Here is a 20,723-nt window from a genome sequence, read left to right as displayed (position 1 = left end):
ACGGTGAAACCCATCAATTGGCGGCTGTCCCAGCAGCGATACGAGCGCTTTGTGGTCTGTCTCAAATTGTAATTCCAGCCGTATCAAAAAACACTTCAGCATTCAGCGCCAATGCTTCCTGTTCTATTTGTGCGTACCGCTGCTCTGTTGCTGATCCGAGAGTGATACGCAACCGGCCGCCTTTCCCCGTCCAGCGGCACTTCAATCAGACACAGCCGAGACCGACTGACGATGCGTCGGCAGACACAATGGTGCGCAGCTTGGGGTCGAATTTCGCCACAGTTTGCGCCGAGGTGATCAACGCTTTTAAAGCCTCTAATGCTACTTGCTGAGGCGAAGCCAATGCACCTCTAGGTCCTTCAAGAGCAGGCTCTGGAGCGGTGCTGATACGTCACCAAGATTGCTCACAAACCTTGCCATATAGTTTATGCCCAAAAACATGCGTACATACGCAACACTCGATGGCATACCCATCTCTTTTACGGCGTGAACTTTTTTGGGATCAGGCCTGATACTCGAAGAGTCAACCACGCAGCCTAAACACGCTACCCGAGTGACACAAAAGGAACACTGCCCGACTGAGTGGCACGCCAGCTTCAGCGAGCCTTTCGAGGTCTGCATGCATTCATTCGTCGAGATCCTGTTTCGTTGCTCCGTAAACCAAAATGTCGTCTATTAAGTTCACCACCCCTGGGAGGCCCTACAAGTTTTCCGCCATTTGCTTTTGAAAGTATCCGGGGCCGAGCTGATACCGAATGGCAGTCTTCGAAGCAGTACCTATAGAACGGGGTGATACAAGTTGGGGCTTTCTTTTGCCAACCTAACGTGGTATAACCCCGAATTGGCACCCAATTTTAAAATGGGTATGGCCCCTTCCAGTTCCCCGAGGGCGTCGTGTATAGTTGCCACCGCAAATTCTCCACGCATATTCGCCCTTCCCCTGATGGGTTTTCTACATTGGCACCATTCCTGCACAACATTCTGTCGGGCCGTCTACCTTCCGAATGACCTCACTTTCTACCATTTTCTCCAACTCTAGTTTGATAGGGTCCTTTAACGGCAATCGTATTCATTGAGGTGTAAAAATTGCGAAGCGAACCGCACCCTCTTTCTTGCAAATGGTGTATTTGCTGGGCATCGTACCCACGCCACAAAGAGCTGCGGATACATGTGAAATTGTGCTGCTTAGCATAAAGAGCATCAACAAGTTTGATCACGCCAAGTGCTTCAATGTCTGGCAGCCCCAATAAAACCCACTGCATTGACTCTACAAGAGGCACAGCTTGTCGCACTGTTTTTACTGCAAAGCAGTATAAGTCTAACTGCCCCCCCTCCGCCAGTTTTCATTCCGGTGTTATCGATATACTCGGCGCTGCTCCGGGGCTCCTCCTCACACCCGCTGACAACTCTTTCATTACTATTTTCTCCCTCGCCTCTACAGAAGCCCCTTTGGCAAGTTGCGCAGTCGGTATCTAACGATCGTATGAGTTATCAGAAGCCCGGATGGGCGTAAAAAATGCACTGACGCTTAATAAACTCTCTAAATGAAAGTTCTGTGCAGTGCGAGCTGCAGCCGTCTTGGTCACGGCGCATTTCTGCTTTGTCTCTGGAATTGTTCGCGTGATCAGCGAACGTAGGGCGGCGTGCGTCACTCCGCTGCTACCTCGCCGTGCGCCGCCGCCGGCCAGCATGTTACAAATGGTGTTTGAACCTCCCGCACAAATTTTACGTGATTCGGTTAGCCCTGCCGAAGTGAGCAGCGAGCATGTTGCTCATCCTGTTTGGACCTCCCGCGATATTGCCACGTCGTTTGGATTAGCGGAGAATAGAACAGTGTCTGGGGAATGTGTCTGGGGTAGGGGGCTCATTGGTGACGACATGAAATGTGTGGGGGAAAGGCAGTAAAAGAGATGACGCCGTAGCCGCACTTGTCGTACTTTACCCTTCGCTAGACATTCCTCGGTGTTTTTTTTTTTCGTCGCTGCTGCGTTCGCTGATTCAGTTACGCAGACGTAAACAGGCGCCACTCCCACGAAGCCCAGGTAACGGCTGCCAAAATGACTGAAACCCGACGTCACCTTTTCCACTCAAATTCACTTCGGCAAAAAGCTGAGAATCCCCCCCGGTAGAAGGCGAACTCCCCCGGTTGGAAAGCTAGCTTGAGCCCATATTTTTTTCAGCTTGGAAAGCCTTCCTAGCGACATTTTCGCTGGTACCTTTCATGCCTAAGTATGCGCCATCACCAGTTGCTGGTCTATCCGTGCACGGTTTTTGGGGTAGAAAAAAAGGGGGGGCATGCACAAACAGCTGTGCTTCATGTCGCTACCAATGAAATGGCGGTTGTGCTGGTATTAAAATGTTCAGATTACATGGCTTAATGTTGTCAGTCGGCTGTTCTCAATCGAGTAGTGATGGTGTGCTTGATGTGTTACGCATACATCTTACACACACAGTGAGATGCACACGATGGGGAAGAAAACGGACAGCAACATGTTCATACACGAGAATTAAGCTCAAGGGCTTCCAGGTTTTAAATATTTATGGGATGCATGCCGTTTGTTTGGAGGAAGAAGAGCAAGAATCGAAGCGTTGGCTCGAACAAGCGCGAAGGGGTGCAAAAACAACGAAATGGTGCTGGCAGCGCCATCACCACCCTAACTTCAGCTCATGGAGTAGCGGCGAACCCCTCCCGGATGAGCAGCAAATTGCCCGCTTCAAACACCGGCCTGAGCCAATATCACTTCTTAAGAAAGCTTTCTGGGGATATTTTCGACGGCGTCTGTCACTTCTAAGCATGTGCACATGACCGGTGGCTGGTTTATGCGTGCACAGGTTTGTAGTGGAGAGTAGTGGAAGGGGGGAAGGCATGCACACGCAGCTTTAGGTTTTATGCCCGTACTGATGGATGGCATGTCCGTTGCGCTGTTGCGAGATTTGAACGCGGACGTTAAACGGCCCAATGGGATCTGTCCGGAGTCTTTAGTGCTGGAGCGGATTGGGATTGTGAGTTAGGCTGTTCAGATTACGGAAGCAAAACCCTATCGTGACCCATGCACGTAAAAAAATGCCATGTCACGCAGTTCGTTTGGCTGAGGCATGAAATCATTCTTTAATGTTGTTAGGACAGTTGCGGCAACAGTGTGAACCCGGTCTTACAAAAACAGGGTGTTGGTTACGACGCGGGAGGGACACAGGCAGGTCCGTGTTTATCTGCGAGAACAAAGCTTAGATCCGTCAGAGGTTCATTCAGCTAATTAGCTAGGCAATGTGCTCCGTCGCCAGTTAGAAAAAAATTTGCGCCAATCCACCCTGTGAATGCGGTTCGAAAGCAAAGTCGTAAACGGCACCCACAAGGATTACCCACGCGACGTAACAATTAACTCACGTTGCTCTACAAATAATGACACCAGAGAGAAGCGAAATGCACTTAACCACAACCTTTATTACTTAAATAAGATATTCTTGGTAAGGTTAAGTCAATGCATGATGCATGAACGTTGGTTTGTTGAGTTGCGTTGGAAACTCTGAGTTTGGTTGATTGATTGATTGATTGATTGATTGATTGATTGATTGATTGATTGATTGATTGATTGATTGATTGATTGATTGATTGATTGATTGATTGATTGATTGATTGATTGTAGGGTTTAACACGCTGACGCAGCGCAGGTGATGAGGCGCACCGGAGGGCACCGGATTATTTTGACCACCTGGCCATCTTTAACGTGCGCCGAAATCTCGTACACACGGGCGTTTTTGATTTCGCCTCCATGAGTTTGAGTTGAAACTCTTTTTTCATAAAATTAAAGGAAGCTGAAAACCGGTGTTAAATGATCTCACATCTCCATCTGTGCCACCACGGACGGAGACGGCGAGATGGGCGCAGAGACGGAAAGAGGATAAGGAGGAAAGAGGTGTAAAGGAACGAGGATAAGTAGGAGGAGAAGAAGGCGCAGGAAGAAATGCTTCAAATCTCTTAACGGCCCAGAGTTCGGCCCAAGGGAGTGGTTCCTTCTTCACTGGAGCCCATATGCAGTACGGCTCGCTTCTGCTGTGTCCACCAGCTCAAGCTGGGTAAGCAGAGAGGGGCTCGACAGCAGCATCTCCCATTGCTCTGTTTGGGTAGTTGACGGGAAGAGAGGAGGGTGCTGAGTGCTAAAACGCGCACCCAGATTATGTGGCGGAGTGTTCCAACTTCTGAGCAAAATTCACATTCAGCGTCGTAGCGATACGTGTCTGGCAAAGAACCAGATTGTATGAGCCGTAGGGTAGTTTGTTGTTCTCTGGAAAGGTCAGGGTAAGGCGAAGGTTGGGTCTCTCTCTGAAAGCGATAATGCTGGGTTATCTCTCTAAACGGGACAAGTGGGTTACTCTCCTCCATACCTCGGCAAAGTTGGCGCGGCTCACTCAAACTCAGACTGAATGCTGAGCAGCACATCTGCGCTCACTCAAACTCAAACTCACATTGAGCGCAAAACTCCGAACTCAATCCGACTCAAAACTCAAAATGTACTCACAACTCAAAATGTACTCAAACTCAAAATGGACTCAAAACTCAAAATGTATCAAAACTCAAAACGTACTCAAACTCAAAATTGACTTAAAACAAAAATGGAATCAAAACTCAAAATGTACTGAAACTCAAAACGTACTCAAAACTCAAAATGTCCTCAAACTCAAAGTGAACTCAAAACTCAAAATGTACTCAAAACTCAAAATGAACTCAGAACTCAAAATGGACTGAGAACTCAAAATGAATTAAAAACTCAAATGGCCTCACAACTCTCTCATGCTAGGAATTACTCGGGGTCAGATGGACTCTGATTTCATTAGGAATCAGTGTTTTCAATTCACGCGTGGTAAAAATATTACGGGTGCAAATTCATGAGCTCAAACTCTTGCATTCGCCACGACATGACACCGTAGCTTCTGTGACGTCGGAAACAATTTTCGTTGCAGATTTAATACAGCTATACCTGCTGCCCATGAAGAGTCGCGCTGGTTAAAAGCAATTGTACGTTAAAAATGGTTACCAAACTCTTGATGTAGGCTCCGTGTTCGTGTTCATGACAGAGGCGGTCCAGGCTCGATGGTGTGCTGGGTCCCCAGGTCGAAACAAGCAAGATTGGGTGAGGGGACGTGCGCTCACAACGGCGTTCATTTATTTCGAAGCTGTTTAGGGTTACGGTTCTATGCATTCTTGCTCTGCGTCCTGAAAAAACGCCTTGTGCCAAAGCGACCTGTCCCCGCGAATCTCTGAAGCGCGAGGCGTTTATGGCTATACATTTGCTGTTTTATTGCGTAGCATTCTTTGCCGAGTACACCCCTCCCCCTATCCCTGCCATGATCATGTAACGCCCTGCATATACACAAAAATGCAGATATCACGAAAGTTCAACTTGTAATCATTAAAAAATCGTAAATGTAGAGAATTGATAAAACTAAATGTTAAAAATCTAAAAAATAAATCGGAAAAATATCGGAAATCGCGAACCGTGTAACACGGGAGTCATAGATCGTCTCAGATTGGGTGAAAATGCAGAGGTGTGGTGCTAAAGAATGTGGGGTATCAAATTGAGGGTCTCGAGGAGGGAAATCACGTGGGACAAACAAAAAAGTACCTCGTTGTTTGCTGAGGCACTTGTATTAGTTTTTATGAGTATTTGCTAGGTGGGATGAGCTCTCGTAACTGGGAAAAACACCACGCTGTTGTTGTAAGCAATGACCGCCATTGTACCCAGCTGTTAACTTCCAGCATGCACGCGTGTGTGAGTGTGTGTGTGTGTGTGTGTTTGAGAGAGTGTCTGAGTGAGAGAGTGAGTGCGAGAGAGAGAGTGAGCTAGAGAGAGCGAGAGAGAGTGAGTGTGACAGTGTGAGAGTGAGAGTAAGAGAGTGAGAGAGTGTGAGAGTGAGAGTGTGAGAGTGAGAGAGTGTGAGAGCGAGAGAGTGTGAGTGAGAGAGAGAGAGTGAGAGAGAGTGAGAGTGAGAGAGTGAGTGAGAGCCTGAGAGTGAGTGAGAGTTTGAGTGAGAGAGTGAGAGTGAGAGATAGTGTGAGAGTGAGAGTGAGAGTTTGAGTGTGAGTGTAACAGTGTGAGAGTGAGAGTGTGAGAGTTTGAGTGTGAGTGTGAAAGTGTGAGAGTGAGAGTGTGAGAGAGTGAGAGTGTGTGAGAGTTTGTGAGATTGTGAGATTGAGAGTGTGAGAGTGAGAGTGAGAGATTGAGACAGTGAGAGAGTGAGAGTGAGAGAGTGAGAGTGTGAGAATGAGAGTGAGAGTGACAGTGAGTGTGAGAGTGTGAGTGTGAATTTGGGAGTGAGAGTGAGTGAGAGTGTGAGTGAAAGTGAGAGTGTGAGTGTGAGTGTGAGTGAGAGTAAGTGTGTGAGTGTGAGTGTGAGTGAGAGTGAGAGGGAGAGTGAAAGTGAGAGTGAGACTGTGAGTGAGAGTGAGAGTGTGACTGAGAGTGTGAGTGAGAGTGAGAGTGAGTGAGAGTGTGAGTGAGAGTGTGAGTGTGAGTGTGAGTAAGAGTGAGAGTGTGAGTGAGGTTGAGAGTGTGTGTGAGTGTGAGTGAGAGTGTGAGGGTGAGTGAGAGTGAGCGTGTGAGTGTGAGTGAGAGTTAGAGTGTGAGTGAGAGTGAGTGAGAGTGAGAGCGAGAGTGTGAGTGTGACTGAGAGTGTGGTTGAGAGTGTGAGTGTGAGTGAGAGTGAGAGTGAGAGTGAGGGTGAGAGTGCGAGTGAGAGTGCGAATGCGAGTGAGAGTGAGAGTGAGGGTGAGAGTGCGAGTGAGAGTGCGAATGCGAGTGCGAATGCGAGTGCGAGTGCGAGTGCGAGTGAGAGTGTGAGTGTGAGTGTGAGTGGGAGTGTGAAGGAGAGTGAGAGTGAGAGAGTGAGTGTGAGTGTGAATGTGAGTGAGAGTGAGAGTGAGAGTGTGAGTGAGAGTGTGAGTGTGAGTGTGAGTGTGAGGTTGAGTGAGAGCGTGAGTTTGAGTGTGAGTCTGAGTGTGAGTGAGAGTGAGAGTGTGAGTGTGAGTGTGATGTGAGTGAGAGTGAGAGTGAGATTGAGAGTGTGAGTGTGAGTGTGACAGTGTGAGAGTGAGAATGTGAGAGAGTGAGAATGTGAGAGAGTGAAAGAGTGAGAGTGTGTGAGAGTGTGAGATTGAGAGCGTGAGAGTGAGAGTGTGAGTGTGAGTGAGAGTAAGTGTGTGAGTGTGAGTGTGATTGAGAGTGAGAGTGTGAGTGAGAGTGAGAGTGTGAGTGCGAGTGAGAGTGAGAGTAAGACTGTGAGTGAGAGTGAGAGTGTGACTGAGAGTGTGACTGAGAGTAAGAGTGAATTAGATTGTGAGTGAAAGTGTGAGTGTGAGTAAGAGTGTGAGTGAGAGTGAGAGTGAGAGTGTGTGTGAGTGTGAGTGAGAGTGTGAGTGTGAGGGTGAGTGAGAGTGAGCGTGTGAGTGTGAGTGTGAGTGAGAGTAAGTGAGAGTGAGTTTGTGAGTGAGAGTGAGAGTGAGTGAGAGTGAGAGCGAGAGTGTGAGTGTCACTGAGAGTGTGGCTGAGAGTGTGAGTGTGAATGAGAGTGAGAGTGTGAGTGAGAGTTAGAGTGAGAGTGCGAGTGCGAGTGAGAGTGTGAATGTGAGTGTGAGTGTGAGTGTGAGTGAGAGTGAGAGTGAGAGTGAGAATGGGAGTGTGAGTGTGAGTGTGAGTGAGAGTGACACTGTGAGTGAGAGTCAGAGTGAGAGTGTGAGTGTGAGCGTGAGCGTGGGTGTGAGCGTGAGTGTGAGTAGAGTGTTAGATTGAGAGTGTGAGTGAGAATGTGAGTGAGAGTGAGGGTGTGAGTGAGTGTGAGTGAGACTGAGAGTGAGAGTGTGAGCGTGATTGAGAGTGAGTTTGAGTGGGAGTGTGAAGGAGAGTGAGAGTGAGAGAGTGAGTGTGAGTGTGAATGTGAGTGAGAGTGAGAGTGTGAGTGAGAGTGTTCGTGTGAGTGTGAGTTTGAGTGAGAGCGTGAGTTTGAGTGTGAGTCTGAGTGTGAGTGAGAGTGAGAGTAGAGTGCGAGTGTGAGTGTGAGGAGAGTGAGAGTGAGAGTGAGATTGAGAGTGTGAGTGTGAGTGTGAGAGTGTGAGAGTGTGTGAGTGAGTGTGACAGTGTGAGTGTGAGTGTGAGCGAGAGTTTGAGTGTTAGTGTGAGTGTGAGCGTGAGTGTGTGTGGGTGAGTGGGTGAGTGAGCGTGTGAGTGTGAATGTGTAGCTTTTGCTATATACATTTTGCTATATCCTCATAATTATAACCAGAAAGCGTTTTTATATTTGTCCCACGTGATTCCCCTCGACGAGACCTTTATTTGATACCCCACACACCCTAGCAGGGTCATATGGAATTCATACCAGACAAACTAACCATGACTTTCATGACTGTAACCAGGACGCATTATTTAAGTTTCTGACGTGATTCCCCTTACTGGAACCTTCAATTTCACACCCCACATGCTTCAGCGGCCTCACGTTGAATTTAACCAAATCTATGACTCATAATGACTATCTCATGATTCGAACTACGAATCCTTTTTTATTTGTACCTCGTGATTCCCCTCGTCAAGACCGTAAATTTGATACACTACACGCCCTAGCGGGGTCACTTCGAATTTTACCCCAATATAAGACTCGCCATGACAATCTCATCGTTATAACCAGGAAGCATTTTTGATTTCTCCCACGTGATTCCGCTAATCAAGACCATTAATTTGATACCCATCACATCCTAGTGGGAGCAATTGGAATGTTAAACCAATCAATGAATATCCTTGACTATCTCATGATATAGCCCTACCACATTTTTTCCAACGTGATTTCCCTTATCAGAACCTTCAATTTGATGCCCCGGACACCCAGTGGTATCATTTTGAATTTTAACCTAATTTATGACCCATTTTGACTATGTCATGATAATAATCAGGAAGCACGTGATTACCCTCATCGAGACCATTAATTTATACAACACACGCCCTAGCGTCATGAACATGAATTTTTACCGAATCTATGACTTAGCATGACTACGTCATGATATATCCATAACGCATTTTCATCCCGAATGATTCCCCACATCGAGAGACCTTGAATTTGATTCCCCACATGCCCTCGCAGCGTCATTTTGAAGTTTAACCCAATCTATGACTCATTATGACTGCCTGACGACTACAATCAGGAAGCATTTTTTATTTACCCCGCGTGATTCCGTTAATCTGGACCCTTCATTTGATACCTTACACGCCTTAGCCTCATCAGTTTTACTTTTTACCCAATCTAATGTTGTCATTATTCTGTCTTAAGGGGTGCTGCCCCGTCAATTCAGCTAATTCATTTGAAACAGCAGAAAGGACAGCCCCCGCCCCCTTTCCCCCCGGCTCTCACCTCTTCTTTTGTGACCCCTAGTATATCAAGCCGTTAACAGCAGCAGGCAAACAACCAGCACGCCAGCGCCGCCATGTGCTTTCCCACCACCCTTTCCCACGCTCTTAGTGGATCCGTCAGTAGGAAAAGTTAAGACAACCCTTCTTTATGACCTCACCAGTCAATTATCACTCACGAGCCCAGCCGCGAAAATTAGGTATACACCAAGTGCTTATGGCCATGAAAATTCAACAAGAAACTAAAAAAATCAGACACCCCCTCCCTCCCAACTGATCATGCAGATCGCGATTGGTGCCGTACCCGCAGGTAACCTGAATTCCGAGCCCACAGTGACGCATGAAACTTAACAGCCAACCATAGCTGCCTGCTAGGCTACTCATATGTACTCAAACTCAAAATGGACCCAAAACTCATTATGTACTCAAACTCAAAATATACTCAGAACTCAAAATGGACTGAAACTCAAAATGTATTCAGAACTCAAAATGGACTCAAACTCAAAATGGACTCAGAACTCAAAATGGACTCAAACTCAAAGTGTACTCGGAACTCAAAATGGACTCAGACTCAAAATGTACTCATAACTCAAAATGGATTCGAACTCAAAATGGACTCAGAACTCAAAATGGACTCAAACTCAAAATGTACTCAGAACTCCAAATGGACTCAAATTCAAAATGCACTCAGAACTCAAAATGGACTCAGAATTCACTAGGTCTCAGGCGTACTCAAACTCAATCGTACTCAAACTCAGTCGGGATCATTCGGCTCAAACTCACTCAAGCTCAAACTCACCATGCCACACTAGCCTCGCGCTCACTTAAACTGAAACTCACGCGTGAGTTTCCAAATGAGTCCAAATGAGTCTGACTGAGTGGACTCATGAGTGATTTCGCCGACCTCTGCTCTCCTCATGCAGCTCCGTAGCACGGGGGGTAAAAGCGCAGGCTTGTTGGCGGGCGCATTCGTTGGCCCAGAAAGAAGCGCGAGCGGTTGTCCAGATGAGCTGAATGGAACCGTTTCGGGAGTGGTTTTTTAGCACACGCAGTTGAGGTCGAGACACCCACCCCGACTGGTAATTACGGGAGGCTTGTTGGGAATCGGTGACTACCGGTGAGAGGCAGCCAAAGCGATGGCTTCCTCTTCTGTTGCCGTCATGTCTTGGGTCTTGAGTAAGCACACGCAAGGAGGTTGTTTCTGGAGGCCGCCATGATGATGGCATTCTGCTTCCCTCGATGTTGGAAGGGGTATGTGTAGATAACTGCATGATCCCGACCGAGGGTGGTGTTGAGCGCTTGAGCCCGTGCTGGTCGGTGACCCTCGTCGTGTGGAGGGTTCATTTTCTATGAAAAGGACCATCTTTAGTTCTTGTCACCAAAAGTCCGGGAGTACATCAAGCGGGCTTCACCGGGAGTACATCAAGCCCAGCCAATCTGGTGAAAGATGCGCCGATGCGCCGCAGTTCTTCTCAATCGGAGCTTCTGGTCAGAAATATGGCCCTCTATCAGCTGTTCTACTGTGTTGCGGAGCCCCGTTGTAAACCGCCTCCTTGTGGACGCACTCATGGCAAGAGAAATGGCAGGATCAGCCGCCTTTTTAATCATTATATAAAGCATCTCGATGCCCTGCTTGCCGAGAAGACAGGGGGTTGATGTAAGTGATTTTCGAGAAGATGAAGGCTTGAAATTATCGAAACGCATTGTATTCCTTGACGCTTCGCTTCTTGGTTGCAACTCGCCTGATAATGTGTATGATTTGATTGAGGCTGCTTTTGAGGCGCTGCATAGATACGTCACACTTAGGGTTGCCCTGGAGATGTAGGCCCAGGATCTTGATGCTGGGGCTGCGAGTGATAGCCTGGCCATCAAGGCGTATTTGAGTGTTTCTTGATGTGTCGTGTGGGGTGATGGCGGACGACAAGGAGCTGTGATTTTTACGTGAACACTGTAGATAACAGGCTTTAGCGCGTTCGCTTAATGAAAGTGAGATGCCATGCGTTGGTGTGAGTTTTCCTAATTTTTATAATATCTCCCAGCGCATGCGTAAGGCGCGCACACGGCCGCTACACGTGCCGTGGGCATAGCACACGGTGGCGCGAGAAGTCGCGTGACGCTATCACGTGGCATTCAGCGATAATGCAGGGGGTAAAGCCGCAGATGTGCTTGGTGAATGCACCACCTGTCTTTTCAGTCTCCGCGTAGGCTCGTAGCTAAATCGGTAAGACAAAGGGCTCTCCATTTGTTATTGTACTAGTTCCAGGATTGATTCCTGGCGGTGCCAGTATATTCTCTTATTTGTTCGCGGCAGTTTTCTGATGACACCAATGGTCGCGAAAAAACCCTTAGGGGGTAGAGGTAAAAAGCTTTGCTTTAAAACGTGTTTTGTTTCTTGCAGTCTGTGCACTGCGTTCAGCTTTCCAGGACATCCTTCTTCACGGAGTGGAAGGGCACTATTTTTTCATTTCAAAACGATATCAGTAGAAAAGGAACCCTTAACATCGATGCACTAATTTGCGGCGCTTCTCAGAACAGCTTGTGATATGTCTATGGGAGACGGCACACCGGAGAAATCGGGGGAATGACAGTCACGTCGGCTCCCGAAACAATTTTTATGCATATTCGTACACCAGCCCCATTTTTTACCAATATCACGGGAGCATCGACCATCCGGGCGATGACAACCGTTTGATGGTGCGATACCGCTAACACGGTGAGAGTAGCCGCATGCGCACTAAGCAAAGGCTGTGCTGCCATGGTCTACTAGGCTGCTCGAAGAGCACAGAGCCGCCCCCCCTTTCCTTTATTCGCCAATCACACTGCCCTCCAACCCGCCGTTAACGGTGGGAAGAGGACAAGTGAAAGCGACAGATAAATAGGGACCCTTTGACGGCATTGGTGGGTCCATGTGCACATTGTATATGTACCTGTTAGTTTTTGGTTTAAACAATACTTCAAATTCAACTCTCCCTCTTGCGTGTTTTTTTGCGATTTCCAAAGGTGACAAAGCGAAATCTCAGGGCAGCAGATAGGTGCTATCTCCTAAACGAAGCTATGCAATTTGAAGCGTGGTTTCTCAAAGTGTCCACTTTGATACGTCTTTTTATGTGAAAGGCACAATGAAAAAATGGAACTTACACCAACACTTTGTTCACAGTTTATTGCGGGATTCATTGACAGAAATATCTTCCTAAGAGCTTTTGAAAAATTAGCACTTAAACTTACCCTGGTCTTGGCTAATGCTCTCGTCATCAATTTGAGACTTATTATTTCACCCCCAGAGTCCACAACAGCATTGACGTGACGGGGGAGAGATCCATAAGGGCCGCTACAAGTTCTGAGTTCATGTTTCTTCTCTCTCATTCAGCTTGCTTTTTTTTTCAGAGTACCTCACAAATCTCGTGATGCAGAGCCATTTTCGAAACGTTGGTTTAAAATGCCCCACGTATTATGAGGAATGTTCAACACGGCCCCTGACGCGGCCATTCTTAGGTAATAACGTCAAAATCTTGATGAGTTTTCACGGAAGGTGGTGTGCGCACTGGGGCAAAGTTGCGCTTCAGAATGAAGCATCCGTCCGGAAACGGTCCAACGTATGACACTGAGCGAGATCTTTCTTCAATCCTGTGTAGTGGTCCCAGGCAGTCTGTAGTAATTAGGCCCCAATATTCACCGATTTTCGGCCAATCGATCTGACGCGGTTGACGTAGTCTGGCTCGTACCTTTAAAATAAAAAATCACAGCAGGGGTTGGTTAAGAACTAAGTAAGGAAAAAAAATGAAGCAGGAAGAACAGAAAGCTTGTAACACCAGCAAGAACCAAATATACAAACGCCTGGTGATAACAACATCCTAAAAAATACTAAGACTAGCCATATCAAAAGAGGAAAGCCTTGTGCCTTACACACGGTAGAGTCTGCGGGCTTGGTTCCACTCAGTGCACACTGAATATTCTCCGTGAAAGCACCATCCTGCTAGTATTCTGCTGACCAGCAAGCATGGTATTGGCCAAAAGCAAGCCGTTTTGCTTCAGCAGTTGTTGAAACCAGGAGTTTTTGGGCACCGGTCCTGCTGCTTAACCCAGCTTCACGAAGTCTCTTACGCACCAGGTCGTCGCAGACATCGATGCCGGCACTGTCCCTTATTTCTTCTGTGGCAATAAACGGGTCCCCAAATGCGGCAGCCATCATGGCGCAATCCTCGTCTTCAGTAGTTTTGGGCACAAATTTTCTTGCTGTGTCGCAAATACGCCCTTCCTCTCAAAATGCCAAAATTATTCTTTTGACAGGACACTGTGTAGTACCAACGAAGGTGGCTATTTTCCTCTATGCTGCAAACCTCATCCCCGTTTTCACAACGTTTTGTCTGGTTTCTTCGAGCACTTGACTAGACATTCTTACAAATATGCAACACCTAGTAAAAACAAAGGAAGCCACAGTTGTTTTCCTATCGGTATAGCAGCTAGGAGGAACGCGATTATCTGTCGCCGTAAGCATAATATTCCGAAGTGGCTGGAATCTCTCGATTTCTACAATGAACACTTGCATTACTTCGTGTTTACACCTACAGGTATGCGTGCAGGCAAACCAACTAAACCAAGCGCAGTTGTAATATAAGCCTGAGTGAAAGATCACCTGAACTATTGAGCGGAATTCACTTTGACATTTTTTCTTTGCGTTTTCTTGTATTGATCGAAACCGTGGGCGATATACCTGTTTGGACAGAAACTGGGAAGCAGAATATGGACGAACGATACATTGATCGCAAGGTTCATTTCGCAACGCTGAGTACGCTGTTTTAGGTTGAGACCACGTGACTTGTCTTGAATAAACTGGCGAGTATGACAGGCAGTGTGATAAGCGAACAAAGAAAGTGTGGGAGCTGTATTCTCTTAGTAAAGCCTAGCAGGCGGCCTTTGCTTGGTGTGGATGCGGCCACTCTGGTCGAGTTTGACATATCACTTCATCATACGTCGCGATCGACCGATTGGTCAAAACTCCCGTGATACTGGTGAAAAATTCGGTGGGTGTACACTGTTAATAGACTTCCGCATACCTGGCATTGCAGCTGCCGAGTGTCAAAACAAAAAGATGTTTTGTCCTTTGCTTTCTAGCACAGACACGCCCGCCTGGTTGTTTTCCACGGTGAAGTGTGCTTTGATTCAACAAAGGTTGCACCCTGATGAACGTGCGGGGCACTGGCCTCACGCATGACTGTCACGTCCACAGAACCGAAAACCTGGAAGTCCGCGGTGTTCCTGCGACCATGGCTGTTGAGACTATCGTTGCTGTTCGGTGGTGCGCCCCTGCCAGTTAATGAATGCCTCCCTCGGAATCCGTTGCAGCGTGCCCACTTCGCCAGCCATTGCCTCGTTGCTGTGGGTCCGAAGGTCCAGTTGCAGTCGGGGAACTGGCTTGTTGAGTATGGCCCTCGCTAGAGCGTCGCTAGCGTAAGAGTGGCATCCATCTCGGGAGCTTCTGACAGCTGTGTGGCTCGGAGGCCTACGACAAATCTGTCCCTGAACATACGCGCGCGGAATTCCGCAAATTCGGAGAGGTAAGCTAGTTCATGCTTCGCTGTCCCAAACTTGTCCACGTCTTCATTGGGCTCTTGTTTCCGGCGATGAAAATTCGCGCTTTTATAGACTATGTACTTGGCGGCCACGAAATGGGTGTCAAACTTTGTCTTTACTACCGAAGAGCTTTGGACTTTTGCTCCGTCAATCCGAACGTCTGAAACATTCCTGGCCTGCCTACCCACGGTGTTCAACACTGTCATCACCTGCGCTTGGACCGTTCTGTGAAGGAGCACCGAGGCGTAGCGATAGTCATCGAAGGACATAATCGATTCTGACCACTCGCAAGTCCTGTCGAAGTTGAACGGCGCAGGCAGTTACAGGGCGTCGGATGGTGGGCTCGTTGCCACTGTCGGGCCATCATCGTATGACCAAGTGCAGGGAGAGTGCTGCAATGCCGCCGAGGAAAAGAATGCTCTGTCATGCCCGCTCATTGGGGAGCGGTGATGCAAGCAAAAGACTGACGCAACTGTGATGTAGCCGCACCCAAGAAAAGACACGTGTTTTTTTGACAGTCCCGTTTATGCAGTTCAGAAAGTTATGTCACCTAGGCCCGCGCACCCCGGCGCTCGGCCACAACAGTGATAACAGGTAACATGACCAAAACCGCCTTCCCCCTCTCCAGACATTGAATCGAAACCTTCGTCTGTCTCTCCGTCTCCGCATGTGGATGTAGCTCAGTCGGCAAGACAACCGGCTCTCTCTCACTCCGCTTCTCTTCGGGCCAGGTTCAATCCCTGCCGGTGCAGTGGTTTGTATAGCCTCTGGGTAGCCAGAAACCAGTAGTAACCTAAGATGTTTCTTTGTGTAGCCAGTAGTAGCCTGGGAGTTTTCTGCTGACGCAGACACGCAAGTTCTTTGACCGGTTATAGGTGTACTGCTTTGTAGTAAAAAACACGTTAACGATTATAAATGTGGCTCGGAACGCAGATGCTCAGTCTGCACCCTGAGAGACCTACACAAATCATGCATAAAGCATCCTCAGGGGCACCACTCTCTGAATCCTTGGGCGATACATCTCGCTGCGAAAGTCGTTGAAGCAGTCTATTTTAACGGCAGAATTTCAGCGTAGTGCGATGCACAACCACAACTGTGGCCGGATAGAATGGCAGTTCGCAACTTCAAAACTATGTAATAAATCATAAGTAGGTTACCGATCGCAGACATACATGGTTACCGCATTTCGACGATTAGATAACAAATAAATAAAACTTGGTTCAGTAAATCTTACAAACAAGCAAGAATGCCTAAGTACAAGTAAAAACTAAGGATACAGTCAGAAAATTATGTTACCAAACCTATTACCTAATGCATAATATAAAAAGGCAAAAAATGGTCACATCCGCAGCTTTACATGCCAGCTCGGGAAATATTTGTATGGATTAACAAAGCTTGATCACCTGATTTGAGGGTTTGTAAACATCACCGGAAGCTCTAAGTGTTATTTTGCGATTTGCACATCCGCGCGCATTGCATTAATATCGGCGCATGTGCGATTTTGCCGTCGACTGTATGCGCCCTTAGCCAGTCTCAACATGTCACCCACCGCGGTGGCTCAGTGGGTAAGGCATTTTGCTGCTGGGAAAAGTACGTGGGTTTGATTCTCTGCCGCCACGGCCGCTTTTGTGATGGAGGTAAAAAGCAAAGACGCCCGTGTGTACGAGATTTCGGCGCACGTTGAGGATCCCCAGGTGGTCAAACGAATCCAGAGCCCTCCACTACAACGCGCCCAATCGCCAGCGTTGCGTTGGTGCATTGGACCCTACAATAAATCAATCAGTTTACCATATGTGTTTCCATAGCCACAAGTGAGCACGTGCCAAACTTACAACAGCTGATAATGCGGAATAAGTAAACAATGCAGGCCGCATCAGCTGTACGTGAGCTGAATATTACAACGCTTTTTCACCGAACGTCGAAACAAGGAGAAGCGGTAAAGAGTAACATAGAACTTTGCTCTACATCTGTTCATATTCATTATATAGTGCGTCCACAGACAACCATTTTAACGTTCCTTAGAAAGGAAAGATATCAATGCAAGCTTCAGTACATTATTAATACATGCTGAATTGTGTTTCATTAGTCGATTTTAGAGCCTTTAGGATATTCCTTTATTACCTTGTGAAATACGTCGAAATAAAAAAACGTACTAAAGCTATCATACAGCGTTACTTGGACGCAACGCGCGACAGGGAAACTAGGCGAGGAACCCAAATCAAACAGCGCTTAAAAGGGCCTTGCAGACGAAATACAAGTTCGTTTTATTCGAAAGATTTCGTGTTTTTTTGTGTCCCCAGCACTTGTCTGGCAACAAATGCTGCCGTATTCACTGAGAAATTAATCATGTTAGGTTAGAAGCTTTTATGAAGGTGGCTGAGAGTCCTGCTTGTTACTGCCGTTAGACGTACGGTGGTTGCTATGCGCCTAATTCGGGATTTGCCACGTGGAAATCATCTGGGGATGCTTAAACAGGAATGGCTTCATTAACGGTGACCACAATGAAATATTGCAGTGTCTGCAATTAATGATGTGCAGCTTTATCATCTACCAGTTTATTCTTTCACTTTGTAATGTGTGAAGATTTGGACAGATTATTTACCATTGCAGCAGTGCGCTATATCTTTGTTTTCCATCTTTGTTTTTATTTGCATGGTCATGTGGTTCTTGTGTCGATTATAATCTCTTCCAATTTAAACGGTGTAGCAATTTGAGTCAAGACATTTGGTGCCTACGCTGGGCTGAAGGTATTTGTTGAAATATTTTAGGTCCTCTTGATGCTCTTGGATTTAGTAGAGAAGGTTCGCATGTACTACATTATTACGCATAAGTGGAATGTTCTGGAAGGTTTCGTAGAATTACGGGGGGGGGGGGGGGGCTGTAATTTTATCGCAGCGACTTTAAAAGCAATAAAGTTTAGCGAATGGTGTTTTTTTTTCTCCTGTCTTCCATAGTATTCTTTCGAAGGTGAGGCTGGGGCCTCAATTAGTTACCGTGATTGTAGAACGTGCAAAGGGCTCCCGCTTTGTTAAACAGTTGTCAGGGGTCCTTTAGTGGTTGCGGATATCGGTGAGGTCTATGGCGTCCTATTTCATTGAACACAATGGCGGACACTGCCGAGTAGGCGATAAGGGGTTCATTTCAAAGCTTCTTGGAACAATGATATACAAAAAGCCGACAAGAAACGCCTCGTACTTGCACGGCGGCCATAATTTCTATTTACTTAACAGTTGGGATAATATTACCATGTACGGAAATTAGAGGACTTGTTTGACAACACTTGGTTGTCACAGAACAGCCGCAGGCCGTTATCGCTGCTATAAGAAAACACGCTCTCAGCGGTATAACAAAAGTTGAACAAGAGGGGACCGTGTGTCTGACAACGAAGGCACGAGAGTTGTGCCGGCGCACGGGTGGTGCGCGAAACTCTGCTCCCGAGGGAAGGTGTGGGTGTGTCCCGAGTTTGCATGCTACAGTGTTTTGTGTCAAAACACAAAGAAGCAAAAGCAAAACAAAAAGGTGCAACCAGGGGGCAACAGTAAAGAGGACCGTCGAAATAATTAACATCAAATGACAGAAAAACAAAACCGGAGAGAAGACGCCACTACGATGGTCAACTAGGTCAATAACATTAGGTATCGCCAGGTTTTTTGCCTCCAAAGACGCAAGGACAATAAAGTGGACATAGAGATAATTGTTTTTGTGAATTATTTTTGTGAAGCTATCTTTAAGGCCATGCAAATTTAGTTTGCAACTACAAGTTAAAACGAATCAGTGCATGAATGAATGAATGAATGAATGAATGAATGTTCGCTTCTAGAACAAGGCTTCCTCATTAAACGACCCATCCATGAATCGCATGATACCCTCATTCACTTCTTGTGGCTTGTACAGCGGGCGTAGGTTTGATATTACGTCTTATTTATTTCCCTTGCGCAGGTCTGTGTCCTTGGCTGCATACTGAAGTTTTTCGTCGACTGGAAGTGCCTGGCAGAAGAGTCTGGATTCCAAGAAGGTCGAGCATACCCATCTGGAAATGCTGCAGCATGGCCCGGAGCTTATCCAGCGCAGCCTGGAACATATCCTGTTCTGCCCGGAACATATCCAGCACCACCCGGAGGTTTCCCTGCACCAGGACAGATGGCCTACCCTGCCCCATACTATGTCAACCCTCCCCAAGGTGCCGGCGTTGCTCCGCCTGAAGGGTACCCGCAGCCCAAAGCGGTGTTGTCTGAATAAACGGTTTTCTGAGCGTTGGAAAGGTGCCTTTGCGTGTGTTCAAATTACCCGGGTAAGCGTGATTCGAAATCGTCATCGCAGAATCACACTCTAAAAATCGCCTGTCATAATTTGTGCAAAGTGAATCCCACCTCAGTTTCGTTTCACTCCTCTTGAACCTGGGAAAATAATCATACGTTGCAATGGCAGAACACGTAGCGGCGCGTCTCGCCATGATACCCTAGACGACGTCCTGTAACATGTTGTGTCGCAACGGGATACTCGGGTGTCGTAGGGGAGTATATACCTGCGCATGTCACTGCAGCACGCCTAAACCTGAAACTTCAAACCTACTCACAATTCTACGTCAATGAGTGGTGCTGAAAATTTCCCGGTATTTTTTTCTTTTCTGCGTCTGTCTAAAATGAGCTCTGGATTGTTTTGTGTTGTCTGTAGTGCCTCCTGCGGCGGAGATTGGTGTAGTGTGATTGCAGAAGAACATAGGAGCAGCAAATCACCTGTGGAGAAAACGAAGTGGAAACTTCTGATAATGCCTAAGTACGCTACGCTCAGCGGTAGGAGCTGGCTTTTCCAATTTTGATACACTAATAAAAACATGTGAATTTGAGAAGTCCTTTCCACGGGGTTATTGTGAGCAGTGCGATATTAAAGTAAGCCGAACTGATGACCTCTCATAGCTACCCTGACCCCCAGCCACTAAATTGAAATGGGGTGCACTGTTCCCCGTCGAAGTTACACTTTCTTTGTTCCTTCCTTTCTTCCTTTCCTACTTTCTTTATTTCTTTCTTTCCTTCCTTCCTTCCTTCCATCCTTCGTTTCTTCCTTCCTTCCTTCCTTCCTTCCTTCCTTCCTTCCTTCCTTCCTTCCTTCCTTCCTTCCTTCCTTCCTTCCTTCCTTTCTTCCTTCCTTCCTTGCGTTCCTTCCTTCCTTCTAATTTTTTATGGAACCCTGAGCGGAGGCCAAAAACTGGATGCCTTATTTGTTTTCTGGCTCCTGGTAAGAGTGGCATCCGGTCAGAAATATAAAAGAAACACTAGTGTAGAATGCAAACATGTGACAAGCAGAAGTGTGACAACCAAACCAGAGTAGAAGACCAAAAATGCCTTCGCCGTAATGCGCTTAGGAAGCGGATTGCGCGAACACTGTGCACAAAATGCTTACATTAGAAAGGAAATTGGGCACATTTTATAGCTTCACAACAATGCTAAGTTTTTCAGTGCGGTACAATGAATGAACAAAGTATTGCATGCACATTGCAATGGCTTACTTATTATTATATAATACTATTTCACTGCATTTTTTTATTTTTCGTATAATTTAAGCCGTATACAAAAAGGTACTGTAACTTGGCATCGTTAGTACATATGTTTTGAGAAAGAAAGAGAACATTTTAATTTGCCTAAATTTAAGAGTGGAACCCAAGTCCGGGAATCCATGCTTTGCCCTAGCCGTCTTGGCCCGTGTTGGCAGAAGAGTGGGGTACTCCGGTTTACAGCGTTTTACAGCAAAGGAACTGGTGAAGAGGGG

At 46.9% G+C, this 20,723-nt stretch overlaps 1 protein-coding gene across 2 annotated transcripts in view; it reads left to right on the top strand.

Moving 5' to 3' along the window:
- LOC144167071 (uncharacterized) overlaps positions 1-19,201 on the top strand; it is a 57,465-nt gene extending 38,264 nt beyond the window's left edge. For both annotated transcript variants that reach the window (XM_077696463.1, XM_077696462.1), the window contains one exon: positions 18,897-19,201. In XM_077696463.1, coding sequence (XP_077552589.1) covers positions 18,897-19,196 — 300 coding nt within the window. In that variant the 3' untranslated portion in view covers positions 19,197-19,201. The remainder of the gene's footprint in view (positions 1-18,896) is intronic.
- Positions 19,202-20,723: the final 1,522 nt, after the last annotated feature.

Source organism: Haemaphysalis longicornis, unplaced genomic scaffold, assembly GCF_048455015.1.
Source record: "Haemaphysalis longicornis isolate Haplotype H1 unplaced genomic scaffold, Haemaphysalis longicornis Haplotype H1 scaffold_2, whole genome shotgun sequence".
NCBI classification, from domain to species: domain Eukaryota; kingdom Metazoa; phylum Arthropoda; class Arachnida; order Ixodida; family Ixodidae; genus Haemaphysalis; species Haemaphysalis longicornis.
Note: the sequence above shows the minus strand (reverse complement) of the source record. Positions and strands in the feature narration are given on the sequence as shown.